Here is a 25,980-nt window from a genome sequence, read left to right as displayed (position 1 = left end):
TGTACAATGCTTTTACTTCGTCTTTTCTTGTTATAACATTATTTGTATTTTTTACTTCACTATTTGGTATAAAAAAGAGTGATTTAATGCATCGGCTTGTGTTGCCGTTTAAAGTCCCTTTGCTCTTTGCTATCTTTTGTATACTCTGTCTATTTGTTTAGGTGATCTTTATCTTTCGGTCTTCATTATATCCAAAACAGAGAGTGAAGTAAAAAACAAGATTTTTAGCTGTCTCCAGAACAGGAATAAAAAAGAAATGTTCCAATGGGGACATTGGTAGCAACTAAAAAGCGCTTTTCCTCACTTTGAAGATATTTCCTCTTACTTCCTGTTGTGTCTACAGGACAGAAGGTGAAATTAAAATTTCCACAAAAGTATACAGTTAGAAAAAATTATTTCCATACACTGTTTATTTTTTGGCGTTTTTAAAGTTTTTGGCTAGATATGCTTTATTGTTAGAATATAAAGAAGAACATCTCCCATTTGCCCTAAAAAAAGGGAGGCACGGGGAACTGGGGATAATTAATGTGCCTAAAATGAAACTAAAAAACCTCAAAAAATACTATTTGTATAAAACACGTGTTTATTTATACATTAGAAACTATTTTCTATTGTTTCCCCATTCATAAAAACAAGATATATAGATATAGATATATCTATGGATTGACATGTTTCGCCCAGGAGAAGGGGCTTCTTCAGGATCCACTTGATTATTCACTCGAAGATATGGATATCTTCCAGTTATGGTTGATTTCCAGCTGCACTGGGTTCAATTCCCACTGTACCACATGTGATTTTCTTTACAGCCATACATGACCACAATCTAGCGCTGGTGACACCAGCCATTGATTAATCACTCCTAAGAGAATGAAGTGAAGAACATAATCCTTATTTTTGAAAATGACAACCTAAATAATTTGATAATATCACAGCATATGATATTAAACATGCACCGAAATAAAGCTAAATTAAATCAAAATCCAGTTCACCCAGTATGTGGATGCTTTAATGTTAACTTGTGAAAAAAAATAACTTACCCACCTTACATTAGTTCCTAAGTGGAGGTACCACAAGTTGCTTTCTTATACTTTTCTATGTGAGCAAAGGTTCTATGATATGGCCTCTAACCTTGGTGCACAAGGCAATCAGAGTTAGATTTAAATCTAAGTAAATCCTACCTTCCTACAATGCAATGAAATCACCTTTGTGGCAAGCTACAGAGCTAAGATGATGTCTGCCTGCTCAGTATGCCTAGTTGTAAGACCTCCTGGCCCACCCTGAAGATAGTTTGCTTCCAAAGGTGTTTGCAGAAATATAGAAACTAATCTTACACATTACTGTAGCAATGTTCCCGTTTAAAAGTGAGCCCCAAAATTGACATTTCAGTGATGGATGATGTTGAGCTGAAAGGATTGTTGGCCAAGGATAGATAGCTAGATAGATAGATAGATAGATAGATAGATAGATAGATAGATACCCTATATAGTGTTATGAGAAATATTCTAGGTAAATACCGCCCACTTTCTGAGATGTGAATGAGGGACACCTATTAGAAAATATATGTAGGCATAGGGCACACACTATTCCTTTTGTAGCCATGGTGTTGCAGCTAGTAACAAACAGTCCGCCAAATCACCCCACTGCCAGACTTCATACATCACTTTCAGAGATAATGATGTCTTTTGCGAGATTTGTTTTTGTTCTTTTATTGGGGGGGTACAACTTGGATAGGGATAGGAATATGGGATGCCCTTAGGATAAGTTATTGCCATCATATTTTAGAATTTAGTACCTTCTGATCAAGTTAGAGCCAGAAGACGTAATGTGCATATTGAATTAGATACGAATCTCCTCCTGCATCTCCATGCAGACTGTTGTTTCTCCTGTGGCTCAACCTCCGCAGACTACTACCTCTAAGAGTTCTCCATCCTTCACCATGTGTTGAATAGAGACACCGCGTTTGACCGTGTAAAAGCAGAGTTCTTAGATCTCTTTCACCTCCTGCCCAAAACTTAGTTCCTCCTGCACAGACTTATTTCTTCCTGCACAAAACTTGTAGTTACTAATTAAAGCATGACACATTCTCTTCATAGGGGGCCCACTCTGAATAAGCCTCTCCACTGGCTCTGGTTGCACCCTGCCACTAGGCCTGAGGCTTGCGGAACATCTCCCCGGAGGCCCAGTGGGTTAAAAGCATATCTTCTAGGAAATATGGACTATTGTTCCCAGCCAGCCCAACTTGCAAATCATGTGCCCACAGGCAACATCACACAGATCCCCACAGTCTCTTTTCTGCTTCAAGACTCCCCATCATCCACCGTGTGTATTGATGAAGACTCCACTAGTGACCGTGTACTAGCAGAGTTCCCTCACAGACACCTTGGCACCTCCAGCCCTCCACTGTGGTAACACTCACCAACCTTCCAACAGCCCTGAGTCCTTGATGAGGAACTTTGACTGGACCATGCGTATCGGCAGCTTCACCTGCCCTTCTGCTCCAGGAGTTCCCTGCCATCCGACCGTGTGGTGGCAGAGACATTGCCAATGTTCGTGTAGAGGCAATGTTCCCTCACAGTTCTCTCCGGGCCTCCTCCTGTGATCGGCGCACCCCCCTCAGATGGGGATGGCCTCCTGCTGCTGCCTAACATGCCATTCCTCACTTCACTCAGCCGACTTCTCTCCCCCAGTGGCATATCACCTCAGCTTATATACGAGGCCCGCCCCCTGCCAATACCGATTGGGGATTGGTCAGGGCCCACACACAAGCTGCCTGCCACTCCAGTTCTATGCCCAGCCCCCCTTCCAGAATATTCTCCTCAGAAGCAGGGAAGGTGCCCAGAACTGAAGTGCAGGTGGTCACACCCACTGCTACTCTGACCACTCCCAGCCCCCAGAACAAAACAGACAGGCCTAGTTTGCAGCATAAGCCTGCCTAAATGTGCAGGTGCTGGATAACCTAGTAAAATAAACCTTACTAGCACCTACCTATTGACAGAGGGTGCTACACTTTATTTTGGCTTTTGGAATTTACAAATGGAGCAATTTAGAAAGTGGATGAAAGGTTTAGCACTGTAAAACACTTTTTGATAAGTAATGTGTTTTATATATAACTATATAGATCAGACCAAAGTGAGAGACAAATGAGGAAAGAGGAACAGAGGGACTTTGTTCTGAATGAGGGACAGTCCCTTTGAAATCAGGAACAGTTGGGAGCTATGCAGATAGTTCCTATTCCTAAGGAGCTTTCAATCATATGTAGACACTAGAGTTACAAAGTTCAGCATTAAAATATGTTCTAACATGCCCGTAATGAACTTGCCATTCATTTCTCCCATGCCAGTATTAAAAGAGAAAAAACACAATGCAGTATTCTGTTCTGGCATGAAATGTAGTTATGGAAAAATGACATTTATTAACACAATTTCTTGTTATCTTCATGGTCGTGGGATTACTGTGAAATTGGTTCAAGCCTTCTACAAGACCTGTCAGTTATATGACTTATGAGCTGTCTTTGTGTGGATAATGTTTTATTCAAGTACACAAGGAAGTCCATAGCAAAAAGTAATATGCACTTACAGTTCTCGGTCAGATATCATATCTCTGCAGCTTCTTACTCTGTGACTTTCTGCTGATAACTCAACTACCTTGAATTCCACAGATAAAATTGCTCAGCAGATTAACAGATCTATGAGATGCTGGCTAATCATCTTTATGGAACAATTGTTCATCAAAACTTGCTGTCATCACAAGTTGGATTTTTTTTCCCCGAGTGCAGCAGAGTAGCAACTGTCTATTTGAAAGATTAGTCTTTCTCTTTTGGTCTGTGTCAGCATAGTTTGACAAAAAGAAATATCTTGAACAAAGGCAATTTTCTCTTGATATATTATTATGTAACTTTATCTGGAAGCTGCAATAATAGTAAAAAAGCTGAAAATATAATAGTCCAATTACAGCAAGATTTTTATACTTTGTATTCTGGTACGCGTATGCTGTTTTTCTAAGGACAGCACTAACTCATCACTATTATAGAGTTGTTGTGTGACCACATAACTCAATACTATGACTATATGCAGCAGAGGCAGAAACGGCTTTTCCTGTATAGTTATCGCCCACATATTTTGTCATGTCATTGGTAGAAATACAGTCTTCTGCTATAAGCTTATTTACACTGCTTGCATCTGGTCTGAGGCCTTATGAGGGAAGTACTAAGGCAGGGTGATGTGATGATGTCAGGAAGTACAATACATTGCTGCCCCTGACAGCAGCCCTGATATGCCTGACTTGCATAAAGAAGAACAGAGACCCATTGATGACATCACTGGCCCTAATAAAATTTATATATAAAAAATGTCATTAGCATGTTAATGAGGGGGTAAAAGAGGAACCAGGAAAGACAGAAAATAAGCATAAAATTAATGTTCTCGTTCACATAGCATAACTTGAAACAAAAGTTTAGATACTCTTTTCTGGAAAATCTAGCACTGAAAAATCTTGTTAGTTCTCTTTGTTTATGGAGGGGTTGAGCATTTTCCATAATTAGCCCTGTCTGTACCGTGCAGGCAGATTTTCATTATTCATTATAAACCAGATTTAAGCAATTTCTGTTTTAATAAATGGTTAAAACTTTAAAAGCTTCTTGCATTGTATATTAAAAGGAGGAAACGCAACCTGTCTTTGGGACAAACTCAGTCTGACATTGTTCAGAAATCCTCGCAGACAACCATAGGGCCTCCATTTCGAAACATCGAAAATATAAGGAATATAAAAAAAATATATACTGTTGTGTGTATATGCTGTGTGAATGAGAACAAATAAATGTATAGTAGGGTTTTCTCAAATTTGATTGCAAAATTGAAAATACACATACTACTTACCACAAGTTTATTCTCTATGCCTTACGGGAGGAAGCACAGTTGTGGCTATTCTCCTCCTTTGCTGGTGTGTTACACTGCCAACTTTCAGTTGATGGGCACTTCCTAACTTCAGGACTGGGTGTCGTCCAGCATCATACATCTGTTTCCTGTGCACCCTAGGCATCAGAGACATTCATAATCCTCATGCCGCAAATGTCGCTAATGAGCAAAAAGAAAGAGAAATGATGTGCCTGCAGCAATGATAGGGAATTCTTATCTCTCTTATCTCCACCTATTCAGGCACCCACATAACCAGTCAATCCCCACTCCAGTAGCAGCAAGAAAGAGTAAGAAAGCAGATCTAATAGTGACATCACTGGGGTCTGCAAACTTCTTTATCTACAAGCGGGATTAAACTGAGTAAAAGTGTTTTTGGTTTTTTTTTGTAATGATAGATAAAAAGGGGCATTGCCTGGAGCTTGGGCTTTAAACTAATCCACACCTTACAAAGTAATTGGTTAGCATTACAAGATCATTTATTTTGTTTCTGGATCATGATATTGCCTCTGTTCATTTGACAAGTGAAATTGGTCTTATTTGGCTTTTTTGTGAAATTGACCTTTATATGACTAAACATGAATATAAAAGACCCTGGGGTATGATAATTAGGATGTATTTATTTGTGATACCATTAAAGTCCTTTGATGTATCTGTATTGTTTTTCTTTAACCTTTCTATGACACTATATTGATCCCAAAAATTTTTGTTTTGATGATCAAATAGCAGAATTTATGCACTCTGCCAGAAATACCTCATGCTTTTTTTATTTCATTCTGATGATATATTCTAGATATATGGAAGCCCCGCAAAACGTAAACAAATTATAAATCAGAAAAAAAAAAAAACATTTAGTTTGCTAACGAATTTACCCTGTGCAAAATGATAGCTTCCATGTGCATGTCAAACATGTATAGTTAATTATCATACAGTGCATACTTTAGTTGGAAAGCACAGGAGAGGGTTTGATCTACTTTTCTAAGATTAAATAGCGTGGATCAGTGAATTTGAATAATTAAAATGTCAATCATTACACTGTTCCACCGATTAATATTTTCTAAAGTTATTTCATTTGTATCAGTACAAAATAATTATATTACTTGATACAGTACTAGGCCACAATGAACAAAGCAGCAAGGTGCCATAATGAGCAACTAACATTGTTGGTGTTAGGGACAAAATCCCCAAGGTCAAAGCTGGCCTTACACCTTACATTTTCTTTAGGTTTGCCAACAGTTATGTATTATGACAAATTAAGTGGGTTGGTTAGGCAGATGTTTTACTTTTCAAATTGCAAGGTTTATAGCCAAAGAAATAAGGTATGCTGAGGATAGAAGGCTAATGCCCTGTATACACGATCGCACATTCAGACAACTAAATCCATCCAAATTTTTTCCGACGGATGTTGGCTCAAACTTGTCTTGCATACACACGGTCACATAAATCTTGTCGGAAATTCCGATCACCAAGAATGCGGTGACATACAACACGTATGACGAGCCGAGAAAAATGAAGTTCAATAGTTAGTGCAGCTCTTCTGCTTGATTCCAAGTATGCATGGAACTTTGTGTACACACAATCGGAAATTTCCGACAGAAAATTCGGAAAATTTGAGATCCAGGGAAATTTGAGATCCAGATCTCAAATTTTGTGTCTCGGAAAATCCGATGGAAAATGTCCGATGGAGCCTACACACGGTCGGAATTTCTGACAAAAAGCTCACATCGAACATTTTCCGTAGGAAAATCCGACCGTGTGTACAGGGCATAAAGTGTGCTATTTGATAAGCGCAAGTATCAAAGTTGTAGCAAGTAACAGCTCTACCTTCAGTTCTAAAGTATTTAAATCAAAAAGCTGCAATGGATTATAAGACATTTGTTGCTTAAAGCTGAAGTTTAGTATATTACTTTTTTTTGGGTTGCAGCACCAATACACATTAGGTATGTGTAATGATGTGTATCACATTACCCGCAAGCAGCTGCTTCTGCTAAACTTCATCCCTGCGGTGTCTTCTTCAAAGACACAAGTTATTGCCCTGAGTGGCTCTCTTTTGGTGCTGAGAAGGTTAACAGCAGCAGCCGAGAGGAAGGAAGGGATGGGCAAGCAGTGCAACTTTTTAACAGCTACTGATGTTAACCTTTCGCAGTGCCAAAAGACAGTCACTCAGGACAATATCCAGCAGCTATAATACAGACATTTTGTGGATGATTTTTAACAAAAGCAGCAGGTAATCAGATACACAGCATTACACATACCTAATGTATTTAATGCTTTATCCCCCCCAAAAAACTAGTAAACATTAGCTTTAAGCAATCCCCAGCCTATTAGTTTATTGGAAGCCTTTATTGAGGGTGCAGGTACCCCTCCATTGTTGACCTCTCTTGCTTAAAATACTAGCTGCCTGGCTCAGATGCTGATTCAGTGGGCACAATAGGTTTTGGTTTACTGGCACAAAACAAGAATGCAAATTGTGAGCTACAGGAGACAATAGTAACAGGGAGGTCAGCAGATGGAACCAGTGGGAGCTGCAAGAGAACCAGGAGATCAACACTCCTGGAAGTGCTCATTTTCCAGTGAAATTTAGGGGATCATATCTATTGAATGGGGCATGGTCAGCAGGAGAGGTGAGTATTTACAGTCTGCTTTTATAGGTATGCCTTGCTTCGGGTAATTTACTATAATGCCAGAAATGTTTCAAGAGATGTTTTTCATAGCCTAGATACTTACAGCACTGGAAGTATGAGCATAGAATTATATTTGATGTTATTCCCGTATGTCGTTTAACCTCTTAAAGCGGAGTTCCACCGAAATTTTTTTTTTTAAAGTCAACAACTACAAATACTGCAGCTGCTGACTTTTAAAAAAAAGGACACTCACCTGTCCAGGGTGCCCGCAATATCCTCAGCCGAAGCCGACCTGTCCCTCGGCTCCCGGGTTCAGGCACTGCCATCTTCAATAAGGGAATAAGGAAGTAAAGCCTTGCAGCTTCGCAGCCTGGTTCCCTACTGTGCATGCGCAAGTCACTCTGCGCGTCCTGACTGGTCCCTGCGGTCTTCTGGTACCTGTGTGTCTCCCAGAAGACAGCAGGGGGGACGGAGGAGGGGCTGGACATGACGTAGATCGCCGCAGATATTGCGGCAATCTATCGCCGGAAGTGGGAGCAAATACCTGTATTAGACTCCCCCCTGAAAGGTGCCTAATGTGACACCGGGAGGGGGGAGGAATCCGATCAGTGGATATTCCATTTTTGGGTGGAACTCCGCTTTAAGGACCAAGCCTATTTCTGACACTTGTTGTTTACAAGATAATATCAGTAGTTTTTGCTAGAAAATTACTTAGAACCCCCAAACATGATATATATTTTTTTAGCAAAGACTGTAGAGAATAAAATGGAGATCATTGCAATACTTTGTCACACCTTATTCACGCAGCGATCTTAGAAACGCAGTTTTTTTGAAAACATACACTTGAATTAAAAACATAAGAAAACAGTAAAGTTAGCCCAATTGTTTTGTATAATGTGAAAGACGATGTTATGTTGAGTAAATTGATACCCAACATGTCTTGCTTTAAAGTTGTGCACGCTCATGGAATGGCGACAAACTACAGTATTTATAAATCTCCATACCCAACGCTTTAAAAATGTTTACAAATTACAGGTCACCTGTTTAGAGTTACAGAGGAGATCTAGTGCTAGAATTATTGCTCTCACTCTAACAATCACAGCGATACAACGATGTGTGGTTTACACACTGTTTACATATGTGGGCATGACTTGCGTATGTGTTCGCTTTTGTGTGCGATCTCAGACGGACGGGGCGCTTTAAATTTTCTATTTTTTTCTTATTCATTTATTTTTTTTTTACACTGTCCCTTTAAAAAAATGTTTTTTTGATCACTTTTATTCCTGTAAACATCCCTTGTAATAGAAATAATCAGGACCTCTTTAAAGAGGATGTAAACCCAATGTCATCCTTTCTAAACTACTGCCATAGGGGTTATCTACAAGGATATACATGCCTCCTGCATGTATCTTTACCTGTCAAATGTCTCCCCTCTGTCTGTTATGAGAGCTGAAAAACTGCAGATTCTGTGGGTGGGTCTGTTGTCTGGAGCTCGGTGGGTGGAGTCGTGATGTCAGTAGACTCCCCGCCCACCTCTACACTCCCCTTGTCAACATACATTTCTCCTGTGTGTTTCTTACACTGAACTTCTGCTATGATCTCTAACATCCAGTGAAAAGACAGGAAAGTAACCACATGACTTCAGCATGCCAAATCATGCCGTGGTGTGGAACAGCCAATCCTTGCAGAGCTGCTGAAGAAAGGAGTGGGGGTGGGAATTAAAAAATAATGCATGTCTTAGGCTAGTGCACAAGATATGTAAATCACCTGTCACTCACAGCAAGGGGGAGGATTTGACAAAGTTTTTCTCTGTTTGTCAATAAAAGAGGATTGCTCAGAGCTGGATTAAATCTTTGTGGCAAGACTGGGCTCAAATGATAGGAAATCTTTTACTCTACATTATGACATCAAAAAAAAAAATCGGGTTTACATCCACTTTAATGTGAGATCTGGGGTCCAAAAGACCTCAGATCTCAGATCTCACATTTACACTTAAAAACAATAATTTAAAAAAAAAAAAGTCATTTTATTTTTCTACATAAAAATAAAATGGGCTGTTTAAGGCCAGAGGGTGGAAGTGACGTTTGACGTTGTTCCAGTCCTCCAAGGGCATAGATTCGAGTGGGAGTCTTGCTCTCACTCGACTTCCTGCCCATCAAACGACCAGGAAGTGACAGGGGGCACCTCTCCCACTGCCCATAAAAGTGATTCTATGGCGAATCCGCCACTGGGACCACTTTTATGTTAGAGGATCACCCACTGTGTAAAAAAATACTGGGGTTAAGGCAGCTAGCTGCTGCCATAACCCTGGTATTTAATCTCAACGTAGCAACGTATATCCACGGTGAATGGTCTGTAAGTGGTAAACTTAAAGTGGTTGTAAACCTCAGACATGAAATATTAACAAAGCATATCCCTCTATAGTGTGTATTTGTCTCAAATAAAAGTGCTTTCTGTCTGCTGCTTCGTTCCTTTGCTATCAGCATGAGTCACTTCTGACAAGTTTTCCTGACACCAAGAGAAAAATAGTGACAGGTGAGGGATCTCCAACTGATTGACAGCCTCAGCTCTGTTCCTTTGTGCTGTGTGTGTGTGTGTATGGGGGGGGAGTGTCCCTTCCTTCGTTCCTTCCTTCCTTCATTCCTTCCTTCTTTCTTTCTTTCCAATCAGCTTTCAGAGCTCTCCCCACTGAGCTCTGCAGAGTATAACTTCAGCTCCCTGCACCCCCTTTTTTTTATAAAGAAATAAAAAGAGAGAGGGGCGCACCAGCCATGTGCATTATCTTTTGTAAAATTTATTGAATAAAAATGATAAAAGAAATAACTCACAAGCAGTTGTAAAACCAGGTGCCATAAACCTCAAGCAGCAACTAGCAGCACGTGGTTGTAGTGATGAGCGAAGCCTTCCAAAGGTCTTAGATGAACATACAGGCCTCACTACCGGCTTACGCGTTTCGAAGGGCACACTAACTAACTAATAGCACTGAATAGCACTGAACAGAGCCCTGTTCTATCTCTCTCCACACCAAAATCACACTCAGAGTAAACCTTTATAAAGACTATTGAGATGTCAAATACACTGCCTTTTGGATACTTTTGTATTAAAAAAAATTGAATTTTTTTTTTTTTTCTAATTTGCTAGTCTTTGCTATTCTTGTTTTAGCTTTGTTTATATTTATACATTTGATATAATGTATTATGAGATATAGGGGTATGTGAGGGATGAAGTATCCCTTCAATACTTCTTTTTACCTTCTCACATATCAGTGGGTTCAAAGTGATCAGCCTGCATCCATAGACCAAAGACTGTATTGACTTTAGTGCCGATGTATGACTTCATCATTTTAGCATAGCAAGTATGAGGTTCAGTGTCAACTGCAGCTATCTGAAACAATAATATTCGACAAACAGCTCATGTAGATCTGTTCTGCATTATACACAGTTTTTAGCAAGAGTTTTTCTTTGAACAACGTCTGCCACTCAGAAGTCAAAAAAAGGTCTTCTGAGACGAAATCATAGAAAGAGGCAATCATGTTTAAACTCATAAATAATCATCAGACATACTGAAGTATTTACGCACATTGAAAAAATGGTTTATAGAACATACTAAATTATTTCTCAGCAACTTAGAATTCTTTAAAAAAATATATATTTTAGTATATTTCTTGATTTTCTAGAACTATTATGAGTAAACGATACGCTTCCAAGAAACATACAGTATGTGAGTTCTGGAGATTTTAATTCTATTGTGCTTTATGGTTCACTTGTTAAAAAGAGAATGGAAGTTCAGATGAAATTGGTGAAGTGGTTTCTAATTCTTTTTTTTCTTATTATTGTAACAGATGTAAACCTGTAATGGATGACATTTAGTTTGCTAAGGGACCAAGTATCATTAACAATTACCTTTTTTTAAAATCCCTTGTTATATCTTAGTGCTGCTGATCTCCTGAAGACTGTGTATGCTTTAAGTGAGATTTATTGACAGTGAACCAAAATCCTTCCAAACACCAGCCAACAGCAAACATGAAAATTTAAGTGAACCAAAAAACCCAGTGACAGAATTCCTGACTAATATCTAACAAATGGAAGCCTAACAAACAACTAAATATATACAATATATACAAAATGGGGAACACAGAAAAGCAGGGGAAAATTGGAGGTGTGGGGAGCAGATGGGAAGAGGGAACCAAAACTGCCACCAGGAACAAGGAAAAGCAGGTACAAGGCAGCAGGATGAAGGGTACAGGGGAGGAAGCAAGAGCAGGATCTAGGCAAACAGAATTTAACAGCAGCAAAACTCTGGAGTGAGAGGCACTTAGTAGGGGAGGACCTAAATATCCTCCCAGCAGCCAGAATCAGGTGGAAACTGATTACTGGGGTCCTTGGCTGCTGGGAGATGCCCATTGGTGGACATTGGAATTACAACCCTCCACCCAGAGAACCACGGTGCCACCAGCAGGTGATCCAGGTCCTACAGCAGGTTTTCTGATGGTCACAACAATGAATCATGTGTTTAATTTAGTCACTTGTAGTCTCCATCAAAAGATCATGAAACAGGGTGACAATGCACTAGCACAGCTGGGAGATAGGGATAAAGCACGGTCACCCAATAAGTACTTGAACAAAGACCATCATGGCAGGATTACCAGGTGTTATTTCAATGAAAGCCACAAAAATATTAAAGATGACCTTTTACTATTCATAAACAACAAGTGTTGTAAACCCTTACATATACATATTGAAGTGACTGACCTCACGGACATTAAACAAGGTCCAAGCATTTCCTAATCCAATTGTACAGTCTCTGCAGAATCTCCAAATTTTCAGACAAATCAGTGCACTATTATACAATGCAATAATATTTTTGGGGGCACAAGAGAATTAACCAAATGCACAAATGGTGATGCTTGCAAATGTTTCTCCAATCTGGCTTTAGATTTAGGTGGATTTTCTGCGCTTGGATAACATATGAATTCAATGTTGACATCTGTGATCTGTAATTATTTGGTAAATTGTCATAATTAACTATTTCTGCTAAACTTGTAACTTATTTGTTATATTTGCATGCAGATGGCAGCGCCATTTTTCGTGGGTGTTTCCGCCGACCAGACAATATATCTTTAGCGCTCCCAGTTAGCACCATTTTGTTGAATATGTCTGTGGATAAATGTGTGGATCGATGCACAGAGAAGGTATGTCTAGTAATCTCTTTATGTAGCTTTTTGTTTCTTTTTTTACTATTATTTACTGGGTACAAGAACTGTGAAACACACTATACATGATGTGAAAGTTAAAATTTTTGTAGAACTAGAAATGTAAAATATTTAATGGTGAGCTGACATCATGTACAGTAGATGTTAATGCAGGAGAGGGTTTCCCAAACACACAAGTATAGGCTACTTTCCATCTCACAAATACAGAAAGTCTGATTTAAGAATGTTTCACTATTAACCTCCCTGGCGGTATGATTATTTCAGATTTTTGATGCTGAAAGCGGTACAATTATTTTGCATGGAAATTTGGCATTTTATATTGTAGGTCTGTAATTCTTAGGAATAACTCACTTAAATCTGTTCAAACAAGAGTCTAGTAGACATCCCGGGTATGATAAAGTTTGAAAAACGAAATAAAAAAATTATAATATAATAAATAACTATAAATAATTATAACAAATAATAATATAATAATAATAATACATTTTTCAATAATGGAATCAAATCAAAAACACTGAAATTTGCTCATTTGCAGAATTGTCGCTTTTGTTACTTTCAGTGTTTGATGACAGATTTCCCCACAAATCATTATCGCTGAATTCTATAAGTGATTCTAATTTAATATCGCTGTTTTCTAGCTGGTCTAAAAGCACTTTTGACGTAAACGGACATTTTTTGGTTACTATGGACAATCTCCAGTTTCCTGGCAGAAAGAACAGTATTTATAATATAAAACTGCATGCAGGACACAGGACAAACCACTAGGGACAAAGGGGATGTGTAATTATTTGACACAGTACTGTAATCTGTAAGATTACAGTATACTGTATCTATACTGTGTTGTTTACTTTTTGAATTTGGAGTAAAACTCCGTCCCCGTGCGTCGAAACGCTGGCAGGGAATGGAGCTCGGCACTGTGAATCGAGCGAGACACGGCGGCTCGCAGATCACAGCGGGGAGACATCGCAGGATCCAGGGGACAAGGTAAGTAACATCTACAAGGATTCTGCGATGTGATCCCGAGTCTGGCTCGGGGTTACCGCTTTTGGTATTGAAAATCCACCCCGAGCCAGACTCAGGAATACCGCCAGGGGGGTTAAGAGGGTTCTCACAGCCACCTAGCAGATTCCAACCCACCTTGAACATTTGAATGTGATTACTGATATTGGAAGGTGAGAGAGATTACCAGTGAACCTGTGCCACTTTGTGAAATCTAGTTGTAGGAGATTACCAAGGATGCAGATTAAGGTAAACTTAGGGACCTCTCTGTGTTTAGCACAGCTGCAGCAATGGAAAGTGTTATGCCCCATACACACGATCAGACATTCCGACATTCCGAAGGATTTTTTTCCGATGGATGTTGACTCAAACTTGTCTTGCATACACACGGTCAAACAAATCTTGTCGGAAATTCCGAACTTCAAGAACGCAGTGACGTACAACACTTACGACGAGCCGAGAAAAATGAAGTTCAATAGCCAGTGCAGCTCTTCTGCTTGATTCTGAGCCTGCGTGGCACTTTGTGCGTCTGAATTGTGTACACACGATCGGAGTATACACAAACGGATTTTGTTGTCAGAAAATTTGAGAACCAGATCTCAAATTTTGTGCGACGGAAATTCCGATGGAAACTGTCCAATGGAGCCTACACACGCTCTGAATTTCTGACAACAAGCTCCGATCGCACGTTTTACGTCGGAAAGTCCGACCGTGTGTACGCGTCATTAGTGGTTTATTAATTAGTTATTAGTTACATATTTATTTAGGTTAAAAAAATGTAAAGGTTCATTGAGTTCAAAAAACATAATTTTATCCTTAAAACTCATTTAGGCCCACCAGCAGCTTAGCCAAAAAACTCCGGTAGCAATCCCCTCATCCTGGTTTGTGGATAGGATGTGAAAACCATTGGATGCTCACTCCCAGCATTACAGAAATGAATACAATGGTTTTTGCATCCTAGTGTTAAGGCAGGATGGGATTGCTAACTGGGGCTTAGGCAAAAGGCCTATAGGTATGACAATCAAATTAATGAACTTTTACAAAGCCGTACAATTTTTTTATACCTACTGGAATCCTTTGACCGCATAACCTATTTTCTGGAAAAGGGAAACTTAGCCTTTAAAAAAATATAATTTGTATAGTGTAGTTATGAAGAATATAACACAGAACTCATCCCCAGAAGGGCTGCTGGAAATAGACAATCTCCCTTACCCGTTCAGAGACCGCCAGGAATCAGTTCCAGAGCATACCAACAACATTCAGGTTCAGTCTAGGGGTGTCTTTTTGAAGATTCTTGCAGTACTTGAACACAGGTGGGTAGAGGAATGAAGGTGCAGGATACTCCAAAACACATGCATGAATTAGAGAACAGATTCTCAGTACTGCTATTGCAGTACATAAAGTATAGCTGGAGGTTAAGGGGACAGCCAATTAGTCTGAGACTGTTTAACCACTTCAGCCCCAGAAGGATTTACCCCATTCCTGACCAGAGCACTTTTTACAATTTGGCACTGCGTCGCTTTAACTGCTAATTGTGCGGTCATGCAATGCTGTACCCAGATGAAATTTGCATCCTTTTTTTCCCACAAATAGAGCTTTCTTTTGATGGCATTTGATCACCTCTGCGTTTTTATTTTTTGCGCTATAAACGGAAAAAGACCCGAAAATTTTGAAAAAAAAATGATATTTTCTACTTTTTGTTATAAAGAAAAATCCCAAAAACTCAATTTTAGTCATACATTTAGGCCAAAATGTATTCGGCCACATGTCTTTGGTAAAAAAATGTCAATAAGCGTATATTTATTGGTTTGCGCAAAAGTTACAGCGTCTACAAACTAGGGTACATTTTCTGCAATTTAAACAGCTTTTAGTTTATGACTGCCTATGTCATTTCTTGAGGTGCTAAAATGGCAGGGCAGTATAAACCCCCCCCCCCCAAATGACCCCATTTTAGAAAGTAGACCCCAAGGAAATTGCTGAGAGTCATGTTGAGCCCATTAAATATTCATTTTTTTTGTCCCAAGTGATTGAATAATGATAAAAAAAAAAAAAATTACAAAAAGTTGTCACTAAATGATATATTGCTCACACATGCCATGGTTATATGTGAAATTGCACCCCAAAATACATTTAGCTGCTTCTCCTGAGTATGGGGATACCACATGCGTGGGACTTTTTGGGAGCCTAGCTGCAAAAACCAATCACCGCCTTCAGGATTTCTAAGGGCGTAAATTTTTGATTTCACTCTTCACTGCCTATCACGGTTTCGAAGGCCATAAAATGCCAAGATAGCACAACCCCCCCCCCCCCCCCAATGACCCCATTTTGGAAAGTAGACACCCCAAGCTATTTGCTGAGAGGCACGGTGAGTATTTTTCAGCTCTCATTTGTTTTTGAAAATGAAGAAAGACAAGAAAAATTTTTTTTTTTTCTTTTTTCAATTTTCAAAACTTTGTGACAAAAAGTAATGTCTGCAAAATACTCACTATACCTCTCAGCAAATAGCTTGGGGTGTCTACTTTCCAAAATGGGGTCATTTGGGTGGGGGGGTTTGTGCCACCTGGGGATTCCATGGCCTCCGAAACTGTGAAAGGCAGTGAAGAGTGAAATCAAAAATTTACACCCTTAGAAAGCCTGCTTGGTTTTCGGAGTCCCATACGCGGCTAGGCTCCCAAAAAATCTCACACATGTGGTATCCCTGTACTCAGGAGTAGCAACAGAATGTATTTTGGGGTGTAATTTCACATATTCCCATGGCATGTTTGAGCAATATATCAATTAGTGACAACTTTGTGCAAAAAAATTGTCTTTCTCCCGCACCTTGTGTCACAATATAAAATATTCCATGGACTCGACATGCCTCTCAGCAAATAGCTTGGGGTGTCTACTTTCCAAAATGGGGTCATTTGGGGGGGGGGGGTTTGAACTGTCCTGGCATTTTATGCACAACATTTAGAAGCTTATGTCACACATCACCCACTCTTCTAACCACTTGAAGACAAAGCCCTTTTTGACACTTTTTGTTTACATGAAAAAATTATTTTTTTTTGCAAGAAAATTACTTTGAACCCCCAAACATTATATATTTTTTTGAAGCAAATGCCCTACAGATTAAAATGGTGGGTGTTTAATTTTTTTTTTTTCACACAGTATTTGCGCAGCAACTTTTCAAACGCATTTTTTTGGGGAAAAAACACACTTTTTTAAATTTTAATGCACTAAAACGCACTATATTGCCCAAATGTTTGATGAATTAAAAAAGATGATCTTAGGCCGAGTACATGATACCAAACATGGCATGCATTTAAAATTGCGCACAAACGTGCAGTGGCGACACACTCAATACATTTTTAAAAGCCTTTAAAAGCCTTTACAGGTTACCACTTTAGATTTACAGAGGAGGTCTACTGCTAAAATTACTGCCCTCGATCTGACCTTCGTGGCGATTGCCCTGCCCGCCCGCACACTCACCTATTAACCCCCCCATACTCATCCACCGACCTGCAGTGCTCGCTCACCTGCCAACCCCGTTGACTGGCCAGCACCTCTGCTCACCTGCCAACCGGTCCGCCCGGTACACTCACCTGCTGACCTCCCCTCACTCATCTGCCGACCTGCCTGCTCAGGAGCAGTGGCGTAGCATGGGTTGTCAGCACCCGGGGCAAGGCAAGTAATTTGCGCCCCCTAACCTGCGGACATTTACCACTCCCCGAGTCCCTTCAAATACAATAGTACTGACCTACCTGATTCCTATACTGACCACTACACTAACCTACTTGATTTCAACACTGACCAACCTGATTCTTTTACTGACCATTGCACACTACACTGACCACTATACTATACTGTCCACTACACTGACCACTATACTATAGTGTCCACTACACTGACTACCATTACTATACTGAGAACTACACTGACCACTATACTATACTGTCTACTTTACTATACTGTCCACTACACTGACCACTATACTATACTGAGAACTACACTGACTACTATACTATACTGTCCACTACACTGAGAACTACACTGACCTCTACACCGTACACTACACTATACTGTCCACTACATTACACTGACCACTATACTACACTGACCACTATACTGTACACTACACTGAGAGCTACACTGGCCACTATACTATACTGTCCACTACACTATACTGACCACTACACTGACCACCATACTACACTAACTGACCACTATACTACACTAACTGACCACTATACTACACTAACTGACCACCATACTACACTAACTGACCACTATACTACACTAACTGACCACCATACTACACTAACTGACCACTATACTACACTAACTGACCACCATACTACACTAACTGACCACCATACTACACTAACTGACCACTTTACTACACTAACTGACCACTATACTACACTAACTGACCACTATACTACACTAACTGACCACTATACTACACTAACTGACCACCATACTACACTAACTGACCACTATACTACACTAACTGACCACCATACTACACTAACTGACCACTATACTATGCTAACTGACCACCATACTACACTAACTGACCACTATACTACACTAACTGACCACCATACTATGCTAACTGACCACTATACTATGCTAACTGACCACCATACTACACTAACTGACCACAATACTACACTAACTGACCACCATACTACACTAACTGACCACCATATTACACTAACTGACTTTCTATCTCTCCCCCCCCGGGGCCAGTAACACAACTCTCATGAGGGAGTCTCACTCACCTTCGTGTCTGGCTGGTCTACATCAGTTCGGAAGAGGAGAAGACAGCGGGGCTCATATTGCTTCTCTCCCCCGTGCAGTAGCTGCCATGTTCAGTGTCCGGTGCAGTGCACTGTGATTGGGAGTATGGGGGTCATGTGCGGAGGCGGGACTTCAGGAGCAATTGCGGACAGGCCAGCTCTACGCCTCACGTGACCCCCATACGCCCAATCACAGGGCGCCGGTCACTGAACATGGCGGCCGGAGCCCGGGGACACAGGAAGTTAAAATTAGGAGGAGGCAGCCAGTGACACATTCTGGAGCCCCCCTAAATGTTGCGCCCGGGGCCACGGCACCCCCCACACTACGCCACTGCTCAGGAGCTCACTCACCTGCCAACTCCCGCTGACTGGCCTGCCCACACACTCGTCCCTGGGCCCTGACTGGCCTGTCCATCACTAATTTCACTAATCACTAATTGCCCCGTTGCCCCCCCCTGGATCCGCCCCTGTGCCCACCATTAGAATACCTCCCTTCATCCACCCACTTCTAATGATGGGCATACATGCACCATTTATATATGCCGAAGCATGGGGGCATCCGCCCCAAAAGGTAGGAGCAAAGCGTACCTGCTAAGCAAATGATGGTTAACAAAAAAACAAAGTAACATTACAGTAAAATAGTAAGATTTACCATACCTGCAAAGCAAATACAAAAAAAATAGTAAAAAATAAAACATTTTTTAACGCAACCTGTGCATAAAATATATATAAGCCGAAGCATGGGGACATCCACCCGCAAAAGGTTTGATCAAATCGCTCCTCCGCCCCTGCTGCCCCCATGCTTTGGCATATATGCTCTGTTTTTTTAACTGTGGTGGTGAAATCACCTCTGACAGCGCTGGAATCACGGCTTTATTTTTTTTATTTTATATATTTTTATATATTTATATATATTTTTATATATGCTCCAATCTGCTGACTAAAATGATGCACGCTCTTGTAATAATTGTCCACATATAAGTGGTACTCCTTTCCAAATAAGGGTGACACCAAGTCCCGCACAATCTTGCCAGCGCTTCCCATGTAGTCAGGACAGTTTGTCGGCTCTACGTGGCTATCTTTTCCCTTGTAAACCATAAAACTACATGTATAGCCTGTGGCCCTGTCACAGAGCTTATACATCTTGACCCCGTATCTGGCACGCTTGCTGGGAAGGTACTGTTTGAATGACAAGCGGCCAGAAAACTTAATCAGGGACTCATCAACGCAGACAACTTGATGGGGAGTAAACAAGTCTGCAAAACATTGGTTGAAGTGGTTTACGAGGGGCCAAATTTTGTAGAGCCGATCATATCCAGGGTCTCCATGAGTACGACAGAGTTTATTGTCATTGAAGTGCATAAACCGCAAGATCTGCTCGTATCGTGCCCTGGTCATGGAGGCAGAGAACAAGGGCATATAGTGAATTGGGTCAGTGGACCAATATGACCGCAACACACTCTTTTTAGTTATGCCCATGTTGAGGTAAAGGCCCAGAAAGAGCTTAAATTCAGAAACTGTAGTTGGTCTCCAATCTCCAATCCCTGGCAAGGGAGGACTGGGGAATAGTGGCGATGTGTTGACCAGCGTACAAATTGCTTTGGTCCACAATAGATCTATAGAGATCTTAGGTGAAAAACAGCCAATGAAAATCAAGTGACGTAAAATCAACTGTTTCCACCTGAATGCTGGGTTGGCCAGTGAATGGGGGAAGTACGGGTGCTGCAGAAGTGGTGGGTTCCCAATTAGGATTGGCGAATGCAGCAGGAAGGGCACTATGGGCACGACGGGCCTGTGTTTGTCTTCTTGGTGGCAGCAGGACACTACTTGTGCTTGCCACCTCATCAGCTTGAACTGCACTTATGGGACTCGCCACGTCACCACGTGATACTGCAGTGCTGGATTGACTACGACCAGGTTGTACTAGGCCGCTGGTGCTTGCCAGTTCACCAGAAGGAATAGCGGCGCTAGTACTGCTCTGCTCCACACGAGGGACCTGCGGTTCTTGCACATCAATGACAGAAGAAGTTCGGGGTCTGGTATGCCTGACCTTGGCAGGGACCACAACTCCATCGTCAGAGCTATCTGTCATGGAGCTGCTGTCCTCTACAGGATCGTATTCGGAGCCTGAATCTGACAGATGAGTGACTTCCTCTTCATTATCTGTCATGCTCAGAAACTTGTAGGCCTCTTCACTAGTGTACCTTCGATTTTCCATTTTGGGCTCTAAATTTAGTGGTACACTAGTGAGACTCACAGGTAAAAAAGCTCCTGACTGTTAGCGACTGTATCAAAATGCTACCAAAAAAACTGTTAGCGATCGCAGGGATCAGGCCTGATTGCGAACACTGCAGTTATGTGTGTTTAGTGTTTTGTAAGTGACAGTGATCGATCGATACTGCACTTGGGTGGGCTGGGCTGGGAGGAGGGGCAAAACGCAGGTGCTAGCAGGTATCTGGGCTTATCCCGCTAACACTGCGTTTTTGGGAACCCTAAACTGCTGGGGACGCTAGTATAGATCTGATCGGATCAGATATTGATCCATTCAGATACTATACCACTAAGGGAGGTGTATGCTGCGTGCGTGGGTGTTAGCGGTACTGGCACTAACCTGACGCTGTCTGGGGCGACGCAGACCCTATCTGATCCTAAAACTTAACTTATATCACCGCCGGGCGATCAGGGGGTTAAACCTTTATTAGGTAATAAACGGCGGGTGCCCTGAAACTATAAAAAACAAACTAACCAGCGTCATCCGCAACAGTTATACGGTGATCGCTGGTGAAAGGGTTAACTAGGGGGCAATCAGGGGGTTAAAACCTTTTATTAGGTAGTATATGGGGGTCCCTGACGCTATAAAACGCTGACGGCGAACCTGAATACTTACCTCCCTAACTAGCGTCACCTGTGACACTAATACAGCAATCAGAAAAATAATTGCTTAGTGACACTGGCGACGGGGGTGATCAAGGGGTTAAAACTTTATTAGGGGGGTTAGGGGGGTACCCTAGACCTAAAGGGGCCTACCACTAACTGCCCTACCACTTATAACTGTCACAAATGACATCAATGCAATAATCAGAAAAAAAAACTGCTATTGGTGTCACTGTGACAGGGGGGTGCAGGGGGGTGATTGAGGGGTGATCGGGGGTGACTGGGGGGTGAAATGTGTGCCTAGAGTGTTCTACTGTTAGTGTAGTGTTGGTGCGCTTACTTGGATGTCTTCTTCCTCGGCGCCGGAACGAAAAGGAAGGAAGATTGTCATTCGTTGGGAGCAATCAGAGACAGGGGCCTCATCCCCACAACCCTGGCCGGTGGTTGTGGGGGTCTGCGGGCGGGGGGCTTATCGGAATCTGGAAGCCCCCTTTAACAAGGGGACCCCCAGATCCCGGCCCTCCCCCCTGTGTGAAATGGTAAGGGGGTACAAAAATACCCCTACCATTTCACTAAAAAACTGTCAAAAATGTTAAAAATGACAATGATGCACGGGACATGATAGGACTTCCCTGTGGCATTCCCCGTGACGTCACAGGGAAGTCCCGTCAAGTCACCGTGCATCAGAGGGGGTGGGGTCACCGGGTGGCCCCGCCCCCCGGTTATTTAAGAACCGTCAGAAGAGCAGACGCCTCACACAGCGGGAGCCTCCCTCCATGCCAGCATGGATGCAGAGCGGCCCGGAGAAGAAGATGAAGAAGAGAAGATGAAGAAGAGAAGAAGAAAAGAAGATGAAGAAGAGAAGAAGATGAAGAGAAGAGCGGGAGCCTCCCTCCATGCCATGGATGCGGAGCGGCCTGAGGAGAAGAAGGGAAGAAGACGCAGCGGAGGAGATGCTGGACGAGAGCACCGGAGGAAGAACCAGAAGAACCAGAAGAAGAAGATGAAGGAAGATAGAAGAAAGAAGAAAGAAGAAGCATTTAAATAAAGGAATTGTCAAAAACTGTCTCTTGTCATTTTTAACATTTTTGACAGTTTTTTAGTAAAATGGTAGTACCCCCTTACCATTTCACACAGGAGGGGGGCCGGGATCTGGGGGTCCCCTTGTTAAAGGGGGCTTCCAGATTCCGATAAGCCCCCCGCCGCAGACCCCCACAACCACCGGCCAGGGTTGTGGGGATGAGGCCCTTGTCCTCATCAACATGGGGACAAGGTGTTTTGGGGAGCTACCCCAAAGCACCCTCCCAATGTTGAGGGCATGTGGCCTGGTACAGTTCAGGAGGGGGGCCACTCTCTCGTCCCCCCCTCTTTTCCTGCGGCCTGCCAGGTTGCGTGTTCGGATAAGGGTCTGGTATGGATTTTTGGGGGGACCCCACGCCATTTTTTTAAAAAAATTTGGCGCGGGGTTCCCCTTAAAATCCATACCAGACCTGAAGGGTCTGGTATGGAATTTAAGGGGACCCCCCACGTCATTTTTTTTATTTTGGCCGGGGTTCCCCTTAATATCCATACCAGACCTGAAGGGCCTGGTATGGAATTTAGGGGGACCCCCAACGTCATTTTTTTTTTAAATTTTGGTTCAGGGTTCCCCTGTGGGGAATTCCCATGTCGTTTTTATCAATGAACTTCTATGTGTATTGTCGGACTGGCAATGCAATAGCCGCGAGTAGTTTTAAATGACTTTTTTTCCTTTGAAATGTCATTTTGTTGTCAGACTGTTCTAAACACGGGAAACATGCGCCCCTTTACAGGCATACTATAGACACCCCCCAGGTATGAAATTTAAAGGGATATTACACTTTTATTGTTTGACTTTAAGCATTATTAAAAGCACTGCTCCCGAAAAAACGGCCGTTTTTAAAAACATTTTTTGCATTGATCCATGTCTCCTAGGGCAGGACCCAGGTCCCCAAACACTTTTTATGACAATAACTTGCATATAATCCTTTAAAATTAGCACTTTTGATTATTCATGTTCGTGTCCCATAGACTTCAACAGTGTTCGCGTGTTCGAACAAACTTTTTTCCCGTTCGCATGTTCTGGTGCGAACCGAACAGGGTGATGTTCGGCTCATCCCTACTCCAGAGGCCAGCTGGAGCAATCAACCACAGGGCTTGGGAAGACTTGACCAGACCATGAAAATAAACTGCTGCTCAGCTGGGTACAATGGACCAAAAACCACATTAAGCCAACACAGGGCAGAGTGCTGCAATAATATATTTTTTTTTATTTTAGTTATTGATTTTGCCATAGCTTCTTCTGAAGTAGGCAATTCTACAATTTAACCACTCTTAGCACAAGTAACTTCTTCTTATAACAATTCTAAGTTCTTCATTCCTTCCCTTGCATGTGATACCCCCTTGCCCTTTACACAGTATGTGGAGTACAAAATGTATCTACTAAAAATTTTATAGTGACCTGAAAAATATTAAAAGATAGTGATTAGATAAGTATAAGTTTTCATGTGCTCATCTTACAGTAATGTACCCAAAACTGTACACAATGTTCAAGATGCCACCTTACAAGTCACTCATATACAGTAGGGACAATAGTATAGGTGAATGACATACTTTTATCTCCCTTTATGTACATCCCAAAAGATGTTCCAATAGAAAAAGGAGATGGACGAGGCAGAAATGGGTGTTAGAACAAAATCTGGGTGGAAAAAGCAGGTGCCTTCTGAGTCAGGAACGATACTTGTATTAAAAATGGAAATTTGATTCCTATTACTGTAAAAGACTAATAGAGTTTCACAAGTTTTTTTAATAGTCAGCAGCTACATAAAGTGTAGCTGCTGACTTTTAATAAACACACACTCACCTGTCCCACGGTCCAGCGATGCAGCTGCCCAAAGCCACGAATCTCTCCCTCTCCTCTCTGCGGCGCTGACATTGCAAGTGTGGGCACCCAACTGTGATAGCTTGCGGCTTCACAGCCGGGTGTGCACTGCACATGCGTGAGTTGCGCTGAGTTGTCCTGAATGGCCAAGCAATTTTCTGGGACCTGTGACATGTCCCAGAAGATTGCAGAGAGGGAGAGAGGAGGAGTCGCCTAGGCGGCAGCAGGCAGAAGTGGGAGCTGGGTACCTGTCAAAACTAGGTACCCACTTACCTCCCCACAAAAATGACATGCCACCACTTTTGGGTGTAACTCCGCTTTGACAGGTACATGGACTTAAAGCCAAGATTAGACTGGTAAGGCCAAGCACAGAAGTGTGAATATGATTCTTTTCAAATGTCTTCATTAGTTAAATATTTTTTTCCACATCTCACACTTGCTTAACATTTTGAATTTTTATTTTTTGTTGCCTATCAAAATGATCTTTCAAGCTCAAAACATAAAGTGGTGATTTTCATAGTAATTGATATCATATATCCAGTCCATCAATTTGCTGGCATGGACTGTTCTCTTTCATTATATTCACTGTTGATAAACTTGCTATAGATAATAGAGGAGATTTATCATTATGGATTTCTCATTCGATGAACATGATGGAACTCAGCACTTAAAGAACACATGGAAACTCTTCACCAATCTTCATTTGTCTACTTGGCTTATTTCAGTCGTATGCAGAATGTTGTTGAGAAATATATAATTAAGCTGGATCCAAATTAATGGCTTATGAGACTGGCAATCAGTGTAGCTATAGTCATCCAATTTCTGAATTATGTGAAGGACATAAAACTTTGTGTAGGTTTTGGGTTTGCAGTAAAAAATAAAAATAATTGATTCATTCAAAAGCTTAGAGTGATTTTAAAGGAAAGAATTTAGAAACAAAATAACAAACATCTTATACTTACCTTCAGAACAAAGCAGAAAACTGCACTTGTGTGTGAAAAATAAAAATTAAATAAAACTAAAAATACATAAATGATTAGAAAGCTGCTGTGAAAAAAAAAGAAAGCTGCAACTCTAGTATGAGATATTTGTCATAGAGATTGCACATATTTTAAACAATGAGCTGCATTCAAAAAATGTAAAACATATATATAAAAAATCTTTTTCCAAATGTGTTATAATAGTTACATTATAATGTACATTATAGAGGACTTTTCTTTATCACATGGACTTTTTAGTGATTCATTTGGACTTCTGGATACACTATTTGATTAATATTTCCTTATTTTTTAATGACTCATTTGTTAGAAGAATTTTTATGTGTGTTTCGCCTTTTTTGAGCCCAGCTCATTGTTTAAAAATATAATATACTTACCTGCTCTGTGTAATGGTTATGTACAGATCAGCCCAGATCCTCGTCTTTTTGGGTCCCCCAATGGCGGTCCTGGCTGCTCCCCCCTGCTGACTGCCCCCACAAGCAAGCCTCATGTCCATTCATACACACAGCACAGATTGGCTCCACCAGGCTCTCTTCATTGGCTCACTGGCTGTGATTGACAGCATCAGGAACCAATGACTCCCACTGCTGTGTGAGCCAAAGAGAAGAGAGAGACCCAGGGGAGCCACTGCTCTTTTGCACATCGCTGAATTGAGATGGGGCTCAGGTAAGTATACTGTA

The 25,980-nt window shown here is 41.4% G+C and overlaps 1 protein-coding gene across 4 annotated transcripts in view; it reads left to right on the top strand.

Moving 5' to 3' along the window:
- The window catches only part of WSCD2 (WSC domain containing 2), a 542,380-nt gene that overhangs the window by 398,383 nt on the left and 118,017 nt on the right, over positions 1-25,980 (top strand). For all 4 annotated transcript variants that reach the window (XM_073625860.1, XM_073625869.1, XM_073625878.1 and 1 more), the window contains one exon: positions 12,604-12,725. In XM_073625860.1, coding sequence (XP_073481961.1) covers positions 12,604-12,725 — 122 coding nt within the window. The remainder of the gene's footprint in view (positions 1-12,603; positions 12,726-25,980) is intronic.

The sequence above is a fragment of the Aquarana catesbeiana genome, linkage group LG01 (genome assembly GCF_042186555.1).
Source record: "Aquarana catesbeiana isolate 2022-GZ linkage group LG01, ASM4218655v1, whole genome shotgun sequence".
NCBI classification, from domain to species: Eukaryota; Metazoa; Chordata; class Amphibia; order Anura; family Ranidae; genus Aquarana; species Aquarana catesbeiana.
Note: the sequence above shows the minus strand (reverse complement) of the source record. Positions and strands in the feature narration are given on the sequence as shown.